Genomic DNA, 18,793 nt, shown 5'->3' on the forward strand with positions numbered 1-18,793 from the left:
CAATGTTGAATGTTGAACGTTTAACGTTTCACGCCGTTGTCGGTTTATCTAATTGCGGATAACACAAGGCAAATCAACATGTGACATTGTGACAATAACATTTGTTAACGGCTGCGAGGATATTGAATTCATGGTGATTCATTGCCAGCATATTGTAAATGTAATCCGAACTTGGTAAACAAATGAATTATGCTCGATTTAGTGTTTTTAAATGAGTTTAAACAAGTTTAAAACAAGTGTGATGAAGACAATTGATGATTTGTTAAATTGGTTGCGGAAAATTGTGAGAGTAACGCCATCTATGTGAGTTTTAACCTAATTTTTAGTTATTTTGCGTTTTTAGTGATTATTTTGTTGTTAGAAACAAAATTTACGAATTTTTAATGAAAATAGAACAAAAACAATGCAAAATTGTGTTATTTTATCAAATAATATGATAACTACACAGATACTAGTTGTTTCTTAGAGTAAAACAATAAATAATGCTTCATTTCATGCTTTAAAATATGTTTAACCAAGTTAAAAGCAAGCCTAATGCTAAAAATTAAATATTTGTTAAGTTGGTTGCGTAAAAACATGTTTCTATCGCCATCTAGGTGAATTTTAACCTAACTTTAAGCTTTTCCGCTGATTCTGCTAATAATTAAGCACTTAGAAACACAAAATACTAATCTTAATGATTATAACACATAAATAATGCAATATTGCCTAATTTTATCATCAAATATAATTGTTTTTTGTCTAGACAATCAAATTTTCACTTACAATCAGCGACTGTTGAATGTTGCTGGCCGCAGCTCGCTCCGCATGCAATAGAAAAGCATTAAAACCAATGTGACGTCACTGCGACGTCGTTATCGATCGGGCCGCGCGGCGCACGATAGGCGGCTAACGACACGGCGTCGCGCCGCCGCCGCCGCCGCCGCTGACTCGCGTGCACGATTTTACTACCGCTGGACTGGCGGACGACGCACGGTCGTCGTTTTTCCACCGCTGGCCGCCGTCGCGTCTCGTCCACCTACCGAAAATCACTCAAAAATCCCTCAATTTCAATCTGATTACGCTAAAAATGTGGCCGGATGAACAATCGCATTGGCTTGCGATGCAGTGCGGGCTTCGATAATATGTGCGCGGGTGGTTTTCGGGGGAGTTTTCCGCATGAGGAGGCTTTTTTACGACCTGGACGCGGGTGTACGAAATAAAGTGACTAACGGACGCAATCGTGGAAAATGTAAGGATTTTCACCCCCGAAACGAACAAAAACAGGAATATTACTTAAAAAAACAATTTTCAAAGTAAGTTTTCTAAAATTTTAATAATTTTTATTTATTTTCTGTGTTTTTCTTGGTAATAAACGAAATAAATTCGTTTAATGTATATTTTAAGTGCCATTTTTGATCTCTGTGCTTGTTTATTATTTATGTAACCTAGAAAGCAGACGCGTCTGTTGGGTTGCTGCATTGCAGCACTTTTATTCGCCCCCTCGTCGGAGCACTTCATCACTTCATAAACTTACGAGATGAAAATCTCCACCGCCACCACCAAAGTAGTTCACTCTCGTAATCACACACCCATCAAATTTATCATTCGCTCAACTACTCCATCAAAATCATCCGGGCGCAGTGTATTTATATGTTATAGGTTATGAGGTGTATAAAGTAGGCAACCAAGTGTGCATTGCACACGATTAGTATGCGTTTTTTCGTCATTTAGTGTCATTTGCCTGCAATCAATTTGTTGCACATTCTATTAATACGCGCCGAACATGCGAACGCAAACAAACATACAGATAGAGTGCTGATAGCCGCGAGGATTATTAATAGTTACACCTCTCGCCCTCGGCGTTAATAAATTATGAAACAAATGAATACGCGACGCACTAGCATCAGCTGATAACGAATAAACGCGTGTGGCACACTCGAATAATCATGGAATCATGCATAGAGAATACAGCATTGTGCTGGAATAGTGTTAAAATAAGGTTATGTACATATATGACGCCATTACAATTCAAAAATCGTTTATTTTTGTGTATTTTTGAGGTTAATATCTAAAATTTCAGTTTTGATGTGCTAAATGGTGCTAAAAATAAAATGGTCGACGCCATATTGATTTTTTATTTATATTTATACGCGCGTATGGAAGTCAGCTGATGCTGCGATAATTTCGACACTGATATGGCGCGCTGAAAGTCAAAACTGTTCAAAATTGAATTGTTGTTCGTTGGGTTGCTATTTATAGGCGTCCATTTGCTGCGCAAAGTGTTGTGTGTGTGTGTGTTGGTGTGTATTGGGTTGCTTTCGCATGTGCACCTGCCGAAATGGATGGCGTAATGGCATCCAGACATTGCCAATTTCCTGCGCTGTCAATTTGCTTTTCGGTTTTATTTTCGTGCGTTCACATTTTTACCTGATATGTAACAAAGTCAACACAACAAGTGCCAAAGTTAATTCGCAAAATCAATTTATCCGGCTCAAGTTTGTGTCAAAATGTTTGATAATTTGGTTGCCTATAGCTTCAAAAGATATAAACTCATATAAACACTTTAATCTAACTTCGAAACTAAACTAAACTTACACAACTTTGTTTTAATTTATTATCTGTGATGGTAAAGCCCCGAAAGTTGAAGATTGCGTGCACGGATTGAGTGTAAGGAGGGTTGCGGGTTGTTCGTGCGGCTGTGGGAAGTATAATAACAAGTTGCATCGCATATTCATAAAGTATAATTGCGCAATAAAAACGCATTAATTTTAATTAATTGCTCGCCGGCGAATTGCTCGTTCGGGGGACGGGCGCCATTAAAAGTTAATAAATTGCCCGCCACTAATTGTATTTACTCTTTACTCGACGAGTCGCTGTGAGTGAAAGCTTCCAAGAACGCATCAAAATAAAACAAATATATTTCTAAATTTTCATCAAAAAAAATTGTATTTTAAACAATTTTATAGAAAATATTTTAAAAATAGCTAGTTTTTGAGGTTATTTCTGTCAAATATAACTTTTTGACATTTTGAAGGTTGTTACTCTCCAATTAGGATAATTTGTGAGTTTTCTGAGTATAAAAAGGGTTTTCCTGGTATTATTCGTCGTTTTGCTTAGATTTTGACGCATTTGCCGCATTGTGTACACAACAATGGCGCGCATCCTCACAGCGGGACGTCTTTGACTCGTTTTTTCTTTGATCCACAGTTTTCGGCACGAAAAGAAACGCTCGCCGCCTCGTTGGCTGTTCACTCGTGCATCTCGCGCGTAATTTTCCCTCCAAAATACCGGAAATAATGAAAATAATGAGTTAAGGCCCACTAATGCCATCTATTGGACACGCCATTTTTGCACGCGTTTTTATTTCGCTCGTTTAACATTTGTTTTCGCATTTATCGCATAATTAAGTGCAGTCGAATGAAATTACGCGCGGGTGGCGAGGGGGTGGACGCAATTAAATTGAGTGCTTCGCCCTTCAAACCGATGGCAGGCTGGGTGGACGCTGGCCCTTGCCCTTGCTCATTTCCCGCGCGTGTAAACACAACAATGCATAACTTACAATCACGTTAATGTGCGCAACATCACGACGCCATGTTGACAACACATCCTCGACGTCCTTATTCTCGCGGTGTAAACATGTCAAGTGTCATGTATGTAATCCACCAACGGTTTCAATTAAAAACTTTAAGAAATAAAGAAATTTTGTTGTTTAGTTGATAAAATAGGTTAATTCTGATGTTGTTTTGTGTTGTTTTCTGCAGAATGGTTTATTGGTGTTGGGTGGGTTGCCGTTAATGTCGGCGTTGTCTTGTTTTGTTTCGTTGCGGAAGTCGACTCACGAGAGATGATCATAAATCATGGCGATCACGTGCGGTTACGACCGGAAGGCTTTTCGTGCAGTAATGCGACACGACAACGACGACAACGTAACGCAATCTAATCATTTCACACGTGATTGCGCCAAAATTAATCTTATTAACTACATCGCTGCGATTATAGACAATGAACTATCGACAAACATAAAATTAACATAGTTTTAAGTACGTAGGCAACCAACACAACTCGAGTCGACGCAAAGAAAGTCTTTAATTCATTACAATGGATTTTTATGCGTTTTTTGTTGTATTTATATTTAATTGTTGTGTGTTTTTGTTTTGTTTAGGTTAATTAAAGATGTGCGTGTGGCTTAAAATGAACGGTGTAGTAAGCTAGCGTGCGGGTGCGTGGCGGCCATCTTGTGCGCGTCGGCAATCATGACGCACGCGGATGACGAAGAATGAAGAAGCAAAACGTTCGCACGCTATCGCTGATTGTGTGCACATTCACGTACCTGCTCATCGGCGCTGCGGTCTTCGACGCCTTGGAGTCGAAGACGGAGCGGCAGCGAAAAGAAATCTTTCAAGGTAAAAATTAATTTAGGCAACCTAGGCAACCAACCACACTCATGTCCACCATTACATTTATAGAAATTGAAAAGATTGTAAAGGATAGATACAAAATATCCGACGCGGATTTTAAAATAATGGAGACTGTCGTGCTGAAGTCTGAGCCGCATCGTGCCGGAAAACAATGGAAGTTCGCCGGTGCGTTTTACTACGCCACGACGGTTCTAACCACAATTGGTTACGGCCATTCTACGCCAAGCACCATCGCCGGCAAGCTTTTCACCATGTGCTATGCCATGATTGGCATCCCATTGGGTTTGGTTATGTTTCAAAGCATTGGTGAACGTGTCAACAGACTTAGCAGGTTAGAATTTGAGGTTATAATATTACAGCTACCCAAAAAAACATTATAATTTTAGTGTAATAATAAGATCGGTAAAGTCTTCCCTCAACTGCCGTAAGACGACAGCGTCCGAACTGGATTTGATCTGCGTTGTGACCACTCTGAGTTCGTTGACGATCGCAGGTGGCGCTGCTGCATTCTCACGCTACGAAGGCTGGAGCTATTTCGACTCGGTCTACTACTGTTTCATCACGCTGACCACAATCGGCTTCGGGGACATGGTAGAGGGATCAAATCAGGATTACGGATTACGTTAGTAATTTATATTTAAATTGTGCAGGTGGCGCTGCAGAAGGACTCGGCATTGAGCGATAAACCCGAGTACGTTATGTTTGCGCTCATCTTTATTCTCTTCGGGCTGGCGATTGTTGCCGCCTCGTTGAATTTGCTCGTGTTGCGGTTTGTCACGATGAACACCGAGGATGAACGAAGGGACGAAGCGCAAGCTATGCAGGTAATTGCAACATAACCTAATTTATAAACTTTTGATGAGTGAATGATGTTGTTTTGTGTTTTAGGCACTAGCTGGCGCTGTGAGGCTTGAAGGTGATGTCATCACTGCAAATGGCTCCATTCTCAGCGGTCACATCGGTCACCATTGTACAGAAACAACTTCCCTCGATCCCGATGATACCTCAGTGTGTTCTTGTCCGTGCGGATGTTTTCCAACCAACAGTAAACACAGGTAAATAGAATTAAATCAAAATAATGAAGATTTTGATGTTTTTTTTTTTTGGGGTTTTTGAAGGTTTTCGGTGAGAAGATCATCCACGCAAGCGCGCCATCTACTGCCGGTGTTGCCAATGCATGAGCTGCACTTGCCGCAGGGGCAGCAACTGCCGCCTCCGGCTATTTACCCGAATCACCGTGCCTCCATATGACCATCTCACCGCTACCAGCGCTCGTCGTCGAACTGAGCGACGTATTCTCAACGCAGTAGACACATTGTGATAATGCGGGCGCCATTTAACCTAAAACATAACTGAAAATCGAAACAAAACAAATGGACTGTTGTGTGCTGATTGATTTAGATTTACTAATCGGTAGGTAATTACAAACAATTCAATAACGGTGTGATGAATGCGCGAATATGTGTCAAAGCAACAAATGCGAAGCGAATACGCACCAATAATGTACTTTGCTTGCACGAAAACAAGATGGCGGATATATGCCTGCGATTTCCACACGATTTTTGCGATTTTGCGACGAATTTATTAACGATTATGCTTCCATTTATCGATTTATCAAACAGAATATTTCTACGCGTAACAATTGGGAACAAATCGTAGCTGAACGCGTTGATTAAATCACAGATTTGCCAAAAAATAAAAACAAAACCTACACAATTTTCAATGCGGTTGTTACTTGTTCTTTGTTTGGAATTGCATTAATTAAGAACAAAATACGGACTGATGGGTGCTTCCTAACTATTTTATCAACAAATATTTTCACTTGTTTCGTTATTTTGTGTGAAGCTGGGAGATAGGCAACCAAATCATCGACTTGTGCATCAATTATTTCACAGACAAAGAAATACTTAACGATTTGAGTACGTAGGCAACCCAATGTGCACACAATCGAGACTAGCCAATCGCACCGCCACACGAAACCAACCGAATCAATTATTACTATCTACTCACTCAATACTAAATGATAAACAAACATATTGAAATATTGACATTAGAAGAAGATCCCCCAAAAACCACAACACGCATATAATATTCCTATATTTGCATATTCGCATTGACCAATGTTTTCTATGTAATAGATTCGTTTTTGTTATTTGTTATTTAGTGCTTCCCATTTTGTACATATTTAATTGTTGTCAAATTGTTGTCTTTATCATTATCGTAAATGTTTGCGAGAACACGCCAAAGATGCAAATCGATGCGCCAAATTTTAACCTAAATATGCCAATTGATATTAAACCAAGATGGCCGACATGTTCTTATGTTTAATCCAGCGCGCCATGTTTGCTCTAAAAAGTCTTTACTAATCTACATAATCTTAAACATTTGCATTTGAACTTTATTGACATATTGACTATATATAGGGGTGTAGGACGTGATGCATACATTTTGTACATAATCAGACTGTTTTAATGTAAATATTATCCCGAGCGAGAATAGCTATTAAAAATTTCAAATAAAGAATCAACCAAGAACGTGCGGGGAATACAACAAACACAATGAAATAAAGTAAATTTAGTAGTTGCGTAAATATACCAGTTATTAACACCAACGCCATCTATCCTCTGCAACCTCTACAAATATTAAAACGAATCTATTGCGAATCACATCATTTTTGATCTTGTTTATTAATTTTGTCACATGAATACACCAGGAATCTAATCTTTAATCGGTTGCACATGATCAACTATATCAACAAAAAATCAACTAAAAAGAAATAACCTCACATGATTGACAATCATGTGATACATTACAGTTTTCTTTAAACTATATAAATTCAAAAACTTGATGGTATAGGTATCACAACACATTATAACCATGTTTAAAACAAGTGCCATTTTGATTCTTCTGATCAGCATTTGCAATGGTAAGAATTATTAAAAGTTTATCAACAATCATACAAAATATAAATATTTTTGTTATGCAGCCCAACATACACGTATCATCGGCGGAGAAAATGCTGACATTACCGAAGTACCATGGCAGGTATCCCTGCAAAACGATTACGGTCATTTTTGTGGTGGCTCCATCATCAGCGATAGATGGATCTTAACCGCTGGTCATTGTATCAGTCATAAAACTGACCTCACAGACAAAAAAGTGGTTGTCGGCATGACTAAACTCTCCGAAGGTGGTGTTATTCATTATATGAAACGTGTAATCCGTCACCCTTTATATTTTACCATGTGGATTGTCAGCCATGATATGAGTTTGATTGAACTGGAGGAACCAATTGTTTTCAACAAGCGAGCACAACCGATTCGTTTACCCACTGATGAGGAAACTCTTCCTGTTGGTAAAGTTGCCAATATTCAAGGTTGGGGACTAACCGAAGAAGATCAACAAGATTGGGATCACTTAAAGAAAACTACTTTACCGATCAGAGCACCTGAGGATTGCGCAAGTGCTTGGTGGTTTTTCCCTAAAAAGGTTTTCATTGGACCGGAAGCTCCTAATATATGCACAGAATGGGAAGATGCAGTGCCTAACACCTGCAATGGTGATTCAGGAAGTGCCCTAACCTACAATGGCGTACAGTATGGTATTGTATCTTATGGCCTAGGATGTGTCAATCCTCAATACCCCAAAATCTTTACCCATGTTTACAATTTAAGAGATTTCATTTACGAGAATACCAATGTGCAAAACAATTGACAATAACACATAATAGTAACATTAAACAAACAAACTGCAATACTTAACACTTGTAATGGCGATTCAGGTGGAGAACTTACCTATAATGGTATTCTGATTGGTATTGTATCTTTTGGAATAGGATGTGTTAATGTAGACTACCCAAAAGTCTTTGCAAACGTTTACAATCTCCGGAGTTTTATTTATGAAAATACAGATTTGGAACCATTGTAATCGTTATCAAAATATGTATATACAGTAGAATCTTGATAACTCGAACCTTGTTAAGTCGTAATCCTCAGTAACTCGAAAAGATATGCTATTCCCTTCCGCTGAACCCCGAACGACGCACTAACTCGAATTTTTTTTACTGTGGGAAGCAGCACAGTAAAGAGCGATTAACAATATTACAAGCAAATATAAACAGGCACTGAAAAAAGAAACCCAAACCGTTGGTTATAGGAAAAATCTGTAAATGGCTTGGATCAAGAACGAGAGATAACAAGATTTTTATCAATTATTTAAAACATACAGTGTAAGTTCATTCATTATAATTATGTACTTGACTCTCATTTTATGTTACCTAATATAATTTGTCGTAATAAATATTCTATGAAATTGTGCCATTTTATGTCAAAATTTGATGAGTTAACTCTTCATATCTCGAAATTCTTGTTAAGTCGAAAACTTGCTATCTCGAATTTTTGGTTTCCTTGACATTCGAGTTATCAAGGTTCTACTGTATATAAACCTGTCGGTGTGTTGTATTACATCATTTCGCAAACATGTTCAAAACAAGTTCAATCGTTATCCTGTTGCTCGGCGTGTGTCACCTGAACGGTAAAACCACAAGTTATCAATTTCAATTTGAGATACTTACGAATAATTAATCTAGCCTTATCAACACGTATCATCGAAGGTGAAGACGTGGATATTACTGAAGTACCATGTCAGGTATCCCTTCAACATGTCAATGGCACCCACTTCTGCGGAGGATCAATCCTGACCAACAAATGGGTCCTCACTGCTGGCCATTGTATGGACAGTGACCCTTCACCCATTGATAAACACGTAGTTATTGGAATGTCTAAACTATCCGAAGGAGGTGTTATTCACACCATGAAACGTTCAATTCAACATCCTCGGTATTATACCGTCGTTGGCTACAGTCATGATATGACCCTAGTTGAATTGGACAAACCAATTGTATTTAACGACCGTGCACAACCAGTTCGTATACCCAGCGATGAAGAAACTCCTCCATTTGGGGAATATTGCACTGTTCAAGGTTGGGGACGTCTTGCAGAGCTGGGGGATCTCTCAGACCAGTTACAGAAGACCACCCTACCACTTTGGAATCCTAAGGAGTGCCAAAAGTACTGGGGTTACCCAATGGATTTTGATGGCCCTGATGCTCCTTTCATGTGTGCTGCCTGGAAGGACGCCGTTCCTAATACCTGTCATGGTGATTCAGGTGGTGTTCTAACCTATAATGGTGTACAATATGGGATTGTGTCGTTTGGAGTAAAATGTATTACTCCATCTTATCCTCAGATTTATACCCACGTGTATAACTTGAGAGATTTTATCTATAATTATACAAATATAGAAATCTTATGATTCTTATCAAATGGTTTTCACACTGAAAGTACGAGTAGGAGAAACAATAGATGATATTAATAGGATATCGATTAAATCTAATCATTGTTCAAGTGTTGTAAAATACTTTGATCCACATTTGTAAACTACTTGATAATACAAATTATAACATTGATTTTTGTACGCTTATCAAAGCATATATAAACCTTTCGATGCGCTGTGCCACACCACATTGCAAACATGTTCAAAACAAGTGCACTCGTTATTTTGTTAGTTGGTGTTTGCCACGGTAAGAATAATAAAATATTAACCAAATTTGAATAAAAATTATATTACTTGTATGTATGCAGCCCAACCAACACGTATCGTTGGTGGTGAAGATGCCGACATCAGGGATATCCCATGGCAGGTATCTTTACAATACAGTGATGGCTTCCACTTCTGCGGCGGGTCCATCCTCAGCAGCAAATGGGTCCTCACCGCTGGTCATTGCATGAACAGCGACCCAAACCCTCAGATAAACGCGTCGTTGTTGGCATGACTAAAAATCCGAAGGTGGTGTTGTCCACACCATCAAGCGTTCAATCCAACATCCCCAGTACAACACCGTGGTTTCCTACAGTCACGATATGACCCTTCTTGAATTGAATGACCCAATTGAATTCAACGAACGGGCTCAACCCGTGCGCCTGCCTACTGATGACGAAACTCTTCCCGTTGGTAAGATTGCTCTTATTCAGGGATGGGGCCGTCTTTGGCAAGATGGTGACTCACCTGATCAACTCCAAAAGACCACTTTGCCCATCTGGGACCCGAAAGATTGTGCTAATGCCTGGGGTTTCCCTGAAAATGTGTTTGTTGGACCTGATGCGCCTTTGATCTGCGCTGCATGGGAAGGTGCAATGCCCAACACCTGCAATGGTGATTCCGGTGGTCCACTTACCTACAATGGTATTCAGTATGGTATTGTGTCCTTTGGAATGGGTTGCGTTAATCCTGATTATCCTAAGGTGTTCACTCACGTGTACAACTTGAGGAACTTCATTTATGATAATACTGATTTGTAAATATTGTAAATTAGGTTAGGATTCAATAATAAAACAACGCCATTTTGTTTTTAAACTGTTTATAACCTATTTTTATCATTTCTCGTGTTTCTATACGATGATTGTCATTTAATTCGATTAATTTCAGTAACCAGCAGTGTTTTGGCATAATTTCAATAGATAACGTGATAAGGACTAAATATACAAGTACTACAGGAAGTCCTTAACAAGACAATGAGTTTACATCGTTTCAAAACACTTGTGATAGCTTTGCAAACAAATTATTTATAAAAATAATGATTGTTGTTTACAAAATTCAATGTTGCTTCACTAAATAGTTACTAAACAGAGTATATTGCTCTAATTTTTGGAACTGTTTTACAATTGTTGCGATTGTGACGTAAATGTTGATATTACAAACAAGTCTATCGCGTAAATTCATGCAAATCCATGCAATTTAAGTTTAAATCGTCTGAGGTAATAAAATTTATGATGGATGACATATATCTAAGATTCCTTTGCCGTTTTCAAGTCATTCTAAGTTGTTGCCACGTTAGAAACAGCAAAATGTATCAAATTTTTATTTTTTGTACAGTTTTAACCTCAATAGTTCATTTTTCTAACCAATCAAGTGGTTCGTATTGATTTACAATGTAAATTTAGTGATTAAATTAATAATTTGTTTGCTTTTAAGGTGTTAGAATCATCGGTGGTTCAAATATCAACATAACCTCGGTTCCATATCAAGTTTCCCTTCAAAATGTCGGCAGTAACTTCCACACTTGCGGTGGGTCCATTCTCGCGCCATCTTGGATTCTCACTGCAGCGCATTGCGTGCGTGATTTTGATCCTTTGAAAAAACAAATTGTCGTTGGAATGACTCTGCGTAGCAAAGGCGGAATAATCCATAGTATTAAACGTGTGGTTCAACATCCGCTTTTTGGTTCAGCGCATAAATATAGCCATGATATTGCCCTTATAGAATTGAATACTCCGATCACGTTTAATGCTTTAGCGCAACCTGTTAGACTTCCTGAAGATGATGAACCACTTCCTGTTGGGAGTGTTTGTAGAATTTCCGGTTGGGGACGGTTGGAGCACGAAGGTGATAAGCCTGACCAACTGCAATCAACTACAGTACCAATATGGAAGCCTAAGAAATGTGCGGCTGCTTATAAATATTCAAAATCATTGTTTGATGGAATAGAGGCGACTATGATGTGCGCAGGATGGGAAAATGGCGGCTCGGATACTTGCAGTGGAGATTCAGGAGGTGGACTTGTGTGTGGTGATGCCGTTTATGGCATTGTTTCGTTTGGAAAAGGCTGCGGGACTGTTTATCCAAAAGTATTCAGTCACGTATACAATTTAGAGTTTGTTGAAAGTGTTATCGGGTAGATTACAAGAAAGTGTATTATTGTAGTAATACAATAGTACTATTGTCATTTGAAAAGTCTTTTATAACTTTCAAATCAAATAAAGGTTTGTGGATTAATATGCATGAGTAAAATAAGTCACATTAATTTTTCGTAATCTCTCATTCCCTCAAAATGTGCTTGTATTATAATTTAATTCTGTAAATCACGACAAGATGACGCTAGAATACACATATTTGAATTAAATTCTAAGCGCACTTATCGCAGCCAGTTTTTGGATGGTAGTAGTGCGTGTTCCTGAGAGGACGCGCGCGACTTGTTGCAACAGGTTTTGTTCTTATCTGTTATATTTATTTGTTTACGTCCGTGAAACGGTTTGCTGTGCAACTTACACAGTGCTGAAAGTGTCTTGCGTTCGCGTAGTTGCAAATTACTAATCGCCGTCACTGAAACTCTGTATTTCTTTCGCGAGATGTTTCACAAACGATTGAATCGGTAAATCGTGATATGTTCGGTTTACGCCATGTAATAATAACAAATGTGTTGTGTTACTGATGATTTATAGTGTTCGTAAAATATTAGAAAACGTGAAATTATATTCTGTCGACTGTTGGATGTCATGGATTACAAAGACAGTAGACGCGCAAACATGTTACCTTGTAAGTAATACAAGTTTTTATCTGACCTGTGATATGTAGTATCGTAGTGCCGGGCAAAGTGTTCTACATTGTATTATTTTGTTACAGAACTTGCCGTAGGTGTATTGAAGATGACTGGTAAGTAAATAATTAAATTAATCTCGTGCCGGTTCGTGCGAATACAAATCGAGGACGTTGTTATTGTTATTTGGGATGAAATTGTGGCATATCTCGCATTAATTGGAAAATTATTAGTTTTATCTATGCCAAGTTATAAAAAAAGCGTTTTTATTTAAAATGATGTTATGTTAAGGGGCGCCGACCCGCACTTGGCCGGTTTTTTCGTAGGGGTTTGAATTGCAACTTACCGTAAATGCGGAATAATTTTGTTAGATGCGGAATTTAATTTTGTATCTCCCTGTATTGAAATTTATTGCTAGAAAATTCCGTAACGCGAGTTATATTGATAGTTGTGTGTATACGCATTTGTACTCGTTGTGCTAGGAATAGTAGTTTTTGTTATAACACGCGACCGCGGTCTAATTTTAAGTCGGGAATAATTTTGTTAGATGCGGAATTTAATTTTGTATCTCCTGTATCGAAATTTATAGCTAGAAAATTTTTTACGCGAGTTATATTGATAGTTGTGTGTATACGCATTTGTACTCGTTACGCTAGGAATAGTAGTTTTTTTGTTATAACACGCGACCGCGGTCTAATTTTAAGTCGGGAATAATTTTGTTAGATGCGGAATTTAATTTTGTATCTCCCTGTATTGAAATTTATAGCTAGAAAATTTTTTTACGCGAGTTATATTGATAGTTGTGTGTATACGCATTTGTACTCGTTGTGCTAGGAATAGTAGTTTTTTTGTTATAACACGCGACCGCGGTCTAATTTTAAGTCGGGAATAATTTTGTTAGATGCGGAATTTAATTTTGTATCTCCCTGTATTGAAATTTATAGCTAGAAAATTTTTTTACGCGAGTTATATTGATAGTTGTGTGTATATGTATACGCATTTGTACTCGTTGTGCTAGGAATAGTAGTTTTTTTGTTATAACACGCGACCGCGGTCTAATTTTAAGTCGGGAATAATTTTGTTAGATGCGGAATTTAATTTTGTATCTCCCTGTATTGAAATTTATAGCTAGAAAATTTTTTACGCGAGTTATATTGATAGTTGTGTGTATACGTAATTGTACTCGTTTTGCTAGGGTATGTAGTTTTTTTGTTATAACACGTGAACGCGGTCTAATTCTAAGTCCGGGATAATTTTATTAGATGCTGAATTTAATTCTGTATCTCCCTGTATTGAAATTTATTGCTAGAAAATTCCGTAACGCGAGTTATATTATTCATTATTTATTGTGTTGATATTTGCATTTCTTTATCGCGCTGAGTAACTACTATTTTAGACGTATTTCGGCCGTGATGCATCTGCAGTCTATGTTCCTTATAATATACGTAAATATTCAATGCATACTGTGTAGAATTGTTCTAGCATCTTACACCGTTACTATTTGTGTTTATAAACAAACAAGTTTTTGCTATCTTTTTCAACTTGTGTGCCGTCGCCACATTCTCGGCACACGCGGTCGGCTTGCAAACGGTGTTAGTCTAATTTTGATCGTCCGGTGAACTGCGCGCTTAGCGAACCTTTAAACTTCTTAATTTCTTTTCGCGTTATTATGTAATATTCCTAATTAATCCCTAATTGATTCGTTCGATTGCACGAGGGTGATGTGCGGTGTTTGTTAAACGCGGGTTGTATATTCGCAGAGTTAACGCGTGAGTGATGTACGAGTACCGTCGGCCGTCGGATACTCTTCGATTATATTCATTTAATATAAAAAGACGTTATCAACTACATTTTGAATTTAATTATTTTCGTATTCTAGTATTATACGCGTGTTTCATCGTTGCTGTAATGTGCGTAATTAATATGTATATAAGTGATTGGATACTACAAAAGCGAAACATTAATTTTACATCAAGGTATGTTTTTTATAATAGTTTCATATTTACATTTAAATTGATTGATAGATTGCTGTATTAATTTTGTCTTTTATCGCGTTTTATGTACACATTAGAATACTCGTTGTTCAAGATTGTCGTCTGCCGTCGGCTACTTACTTCGGTTCTCGCTACAGGATGCAACATGTACGAGTACATGTTGTTTACATCACATACTCATACGTTGTATCTCATATTCATATTTGTAATTTGCAGTTGATTTATAGATTGCTCTATCAATTATGTCTTCATCCCGTTTGACACAATAATTGTTAAAGTTTGTCGCGTGCCGTCGGATGCGTTTCGTTGCCCTCGCTGCAGCCTATGGTGCTCATTGTTTTATTCGTACAATAAAATTCGTATTTGTGTTTTATTTTTGTAACACTCAAGAATTCACTTTTTCTTGTTATTCATAAGGAAAATAATTTCATCTTAATTGTTCTATTACTTTCATTGTTGAATACGTAATCCATTGTATAGTTTAAAAATATGTATTTATTAAAAGTTATACGTGATTTCTTCTGGATTTACATTTTTTAAATTGAGTTGATATGTTTCGCCCTGAGGGCATCTTCATAAACTGTTTATGTAAGAAGTTTTGTTTTTAAATATTATAATTTTCTTTTTGTAACACCCTGTATATTAGTTTTCTATTATAATCCGCGAAAATTTGATAAATTTTGTTGGTGTAATGTATTGTCTAATTTGTAACATTGTAGTTGGTACACGCAAACAAGTACCAAGTGTATGCAGATAGTAAAACATGTTTCAACATGGCGGACGATATATTGTAACTATTATGTATTTTAGTATCTATGTATGTTTTAATAAAGAAATGTTTAAAGGTATTGTGACTTATATTATGTGTGAGTACCCCTTCTATCATTTCAGCTACAGGTCAGAACTTATAAAATATTTTTAGACTCTGTCACCTTTACTCTTAGAGGCGACACTAGTCAGACTCCCTAGTCGACACTTAGAAATATTCATACAAGTCCTTATAAGGATTGTCCTTATAAGGAGTTCCCTCTCTCTGGGGATGATCTCCCACCATAAAAATTGTTGATATGCCTGATAATTTCGGGGATGAAGCGCAGAGACATCGTAGCTGTAGGATGGGTTGGGAGTAATGGTATAACCTGAAGCAGCGAATTCATAGACTGTCTTATAACGACACGTGCCAAAAAAATTCAAAAATTGATCCTCCCCTGTTCTCTTCTTCTATCTCCTCCTTCTCTCTAACTCTGTTCTCCTCTTTCTTTCCTTTTCCTGTTCTCATTTCTTACTTCTTATTGCCTTCACTTGTATTTCAATTCTCTTATATTTCATTGCAATCTATATGCAACCCAAATTACACCCTGATATTTTTATATTTTAGAAAAATGCCTCCTGTACTCCGAGATTCGATCCGTGCCTGCTAGCATGCCAGCAGGTGTACGTCTCCACCTCGACCACCGAGTGCTTTTTATCATTATTATTTGATTCTTCTATTTATGTTTCTACTTTTATCATGTTTTTAAAACATCAACACAATCTGCCAAATAGAAGTTATGTTATTCCTGCGCCAATGCAAATTTAAGTTATAAGTTATACTATTTAATACTTCTGGAAACAAAAAGAGGAAATTTTACCAGAAATGCAAGATTATAAATGTAAATACAGCTTTGCTTAATTAACTTTTAAAAATACATACAAGCGGGCCATTCGCAAAAATAAAACGCGGCTATCGAGAGCGCGCGGTGAACTGGGCAAAACCAGAATGTAGCAACAATCATTCTGATCCACCGCGCCGCGACCGTTTCCAAAGCCGAGTTTGTTGGGTCTGTGGTTTATAAGATACAAACATAAACAAAACATTTCATTGACATTTTTCAAATATGATTTACCTTATTTATTGCTCATTTAAAAAAAATTTTCCTGAAACGCAAAAACGTGGTACAGTATAACTTATAACTGAATGCCGGTGAAACGTGCCCACAGCAAGTGTTCGACTTTAACAAGAATTTCTTTCGAGATATGAAAGAGCTAACTCCATCAAATTTCATTACAAAAAGGCACAAATTTCAGGAAATATTTATTACAAATTACATTTAGGTAACATAAAATGAAAGTCGCGCCATAATTATACTTTAACGAAATCTACTTCGTATATTTCCAAAATAATTATAAAAAATCTGTTATCTTCTGTTTGATTCCAAGCCATTTACAGATTTTTAATATCAATTAGACTCTGTCACCTTTTACTCTTAAGAGGCGACACTGGTCGAGCTCCCCTAGTCGACGCTGAAATATTCGCCCACAAGTCCTTATAAGGATTGTCCTTATAGGGTTTCACCTCTCGGGGACGGATACCCCACTTAAAATTGTTGATATGCCCTTGATAATTTCGTGGAAGCGCATGAGAGACATCGTAGCTGTAAGGATGGGCCAGGGCAATGGAAGAATCAAACAGCGACCATGGGCATCTTATAACGACGTGCAAAATTTAAAAAATCTGATCCTCCTGTTCTCTTTCTTCTATCTCCTCCTCTTCTCTAACTCTGTTCTCTTCCTTTTCTTCTCTCCCTTTTTCCCTGTTCCTCATTTCTTACTTCTCTTATTGCCTTCCTTGTATTTCAATTTCTCTTATATTTCATTGCAATTCATATATACAACCCAAATTACACCTGATATTTTTTATATTTTAGAAAAATGCCTCCTGTACCGAGATTCGATCCATTACTTATACTAGCATGCCAGCAGATTGCACGTCTCCCTCGACCACCGGAGTGCTTTTATCGTATTATTTGATTCTTCTATTTATGTTTCTACTTTTTTATCATGTTTTAAAACACATCAACACAATTCAAGCAACAGTTATGTTACATTCCTGCATATACGCACTTAGGTTATATGCCATACTATTTTAATACTGAAAACAGCAAAGAAGGGTACAAATAGAAATGTGAATAAGATTATGAATGTAATAAGAGTTTTATTAATTAACTTTTAAAATACGCCTGGAGTTAGCATTCATAAAAATAAAAGAAACGCGTGTACACGAGAGCGCAAAGGTGAACTAAGCAAAATAGAATAGCAACAATCATTCTGATCCACCGCGTCATATCGCTCTGTGCCGAGTTTGTTGGCCCGTGGCGTCATAAGATAATAAAACATAACAAAACATTTCATTGAATGTTTTCTTCAAATATGATTTACCTTATTTATTGTTGTTCATTTAAAAATTCTTCTCCTGAAACTTAAAAATCGTGGTACGGTAGAGATCTTACATTAACTCGAATGTCAAGGAAACCAAAAAAATTCGTTAAGTGTTGATAACAAAATTTCCGAGATATGAAGAGTTAACTCATCAAATTTCGACATAAAAGGCTGTTCATAGAACATTTGTGACCATTACATTAGGTAACATAAAATGAAAGTCAAATTACACTTAATTATAATGAATGAACTTACACTGTATATTTTTAAATAATTGATAAAAAAATCTGTTATCTTCGTTTGATTCAAGCCATTTTACAGATTTTTGTAATTATTTTTCTAGTTCATATTGTAGGAACCGAATATATGATACTCGATATCGTTACATCTTTCAATGCAATTCGTAGTGTATCAATTGCTGTATTGTACTCATATTGTTGCTTGTTAACGTAAACAAATACATATGTACTGACTGAGCCAAGTAACCAAAAGTGACCAAAAATGAAGAAATATAGCATCTGTTTCTTAGAAATTAGAAAGTTTATTGAATGAATTCATTTCGCGTGTGCAAAACAAAACAATAGATAGAGGCTGAGCCCCGAACATTCCTTTTTGATTTTATTGCCACGAGTTTTTAAAGCTCAGGAATCCGGTAAGAAATCATAAATTTTATGAGCTTCGACTTACTGGGGTAGTATTTGCAGTTCGAGTTACACAGGTATTAAAATGTACAGTGTGCCTCACAGGAAATAACTTATTGTTCGAGTTACTGAGTCCTAAAAGAAATTCGAGTTGGGCGATTACGTCGTTCAGGGGTTCAGCGGAAG

At 37.1% G+C, this 18,793-nt stretch overlaps 5 protein-coding genes across 5 annotated transcripts; all 5 read left to right on the forward strand.

Annotated features, from left to right (window-relative positions):
* The first annotated feature begins 30 nt into the window (after positions 1-30).
* Task6 (TWIK-related acid-sensitive K[+] channel 6) lies at positions 31-6,990 on the forward strand. Its single transcript, XM_065306388.1, has 8 exons — positions 31-303; positions 746-1,295; positions 4,145-4,385; positions 4,449-4,731; positions 4,787-4,991; positions 5,051-5,224; positions 5,289-5,455; positions 5,519-6,990. The coding sequence occupies exons 3-8, from the start codon at positions 4,259-4,261 to the stop codon at positions 5,649-5,651; spliced, it is 1,089 nt and encodes a 362-aa protein (XP_065162460.1). The 5' UTR covers positions 31-303; positions 746-1,295; positions 4,145-4,258; the 3' UTR covers positions 5,652-6,990.
* A 133-nt stretch (positions 6,991-7,123) lies between these two features.
* On the forward strand, positions 7,124-8,462 carry LOC135794906 (trypsin-2-like). Its single transcript, XM_065306390.1, has 2 exons — positions 7,124-7,326; positions 7,387-8,462. Exons 1-2 carry the CDS (start codon positions 7,278-7,280, stop codon positions 8,112-8,114), a joined length of 777 nt encoding a protein of 258 aa, XP_065162462.1. The 5' UTR covers positions 7,124-7,277; the 3' UTR covers positions 8,115-8,462.
* A 387-nt stretch (positions 8,463-8,849) lies between these two features.
* On the forward strand, positions 8,850-9,867 carry LOC135794245 (trypsin-1-like). The gene is made up of 2 exons (XM_065305447.1): positions 8,850-8,933; positions 8,989-9,867. The coding sequence occupies exons 1-2, from the start codon at positions 8,879-8,881 to the stop codon at positions 9,711-9,713; spliced, it is 780 nt and encodes a 259-aa protein (XP_065161519.1). The 5' UTR covers positions 8,850-8,878; the 3' UTR covers positions 9,714-9,867.
* On the forward strand, positions 9,867-10,814 carry LOC135794246 (trypsin-1-like). Its single transcript, XM_065305448.1, is given in 3 exon segments — positions 9,867-9,981; positions 10,043-10,209; positions 10,211-10,814. Coding segments are annotated over 3 exon segments (765 nt in total). The 5' UTR covers positions 9,867-9,932; the 3' UTR covers positions 10,760-10,814.
* Positions 10,815-11,274: 460 nt separating this feature from the next.
* Positions 11,275-12,251, forward strand: LOC135794511 (trypsin-5-like). Its single transcript, XM_065305821.1, has 2 exons — positions 11,275-11,372; positions 11,433-12,251. Exons 1-2 carry the CDS (start codon positions 11,306-11,308, stop codon positions 12,134-12,136), a joined length of 771 nt encoding a protein of 256 aa, XP_065161893.1. The 5' UTR covers positions 11,275-11,305; the 3' UTR covers positions 12,137-12,251.
* The last annotated feature ends 6,542 nt before the right edge of the window (positions 12,252-18,793 follow it).

Source organism: Atheta coriaria, unplaced genomic scaffold (assembly GCF_025399875.1).
Source record: "Atheta coriaria isolate IRGN ID8LTWV9N9 unplaced genomic scaffold, Caltech_Dcor_3.1 hic_scaffold_6_pilon, whole genome shotgun sequence".
In the NCBI taxonomy this organism is placed as follows: domain Eukaryota; kingdom Metazoa; phylum Arthropoda; class Insecta; order Coleoptera; family Staphylinidae; genus Dalotia; species Dalotia coriaria.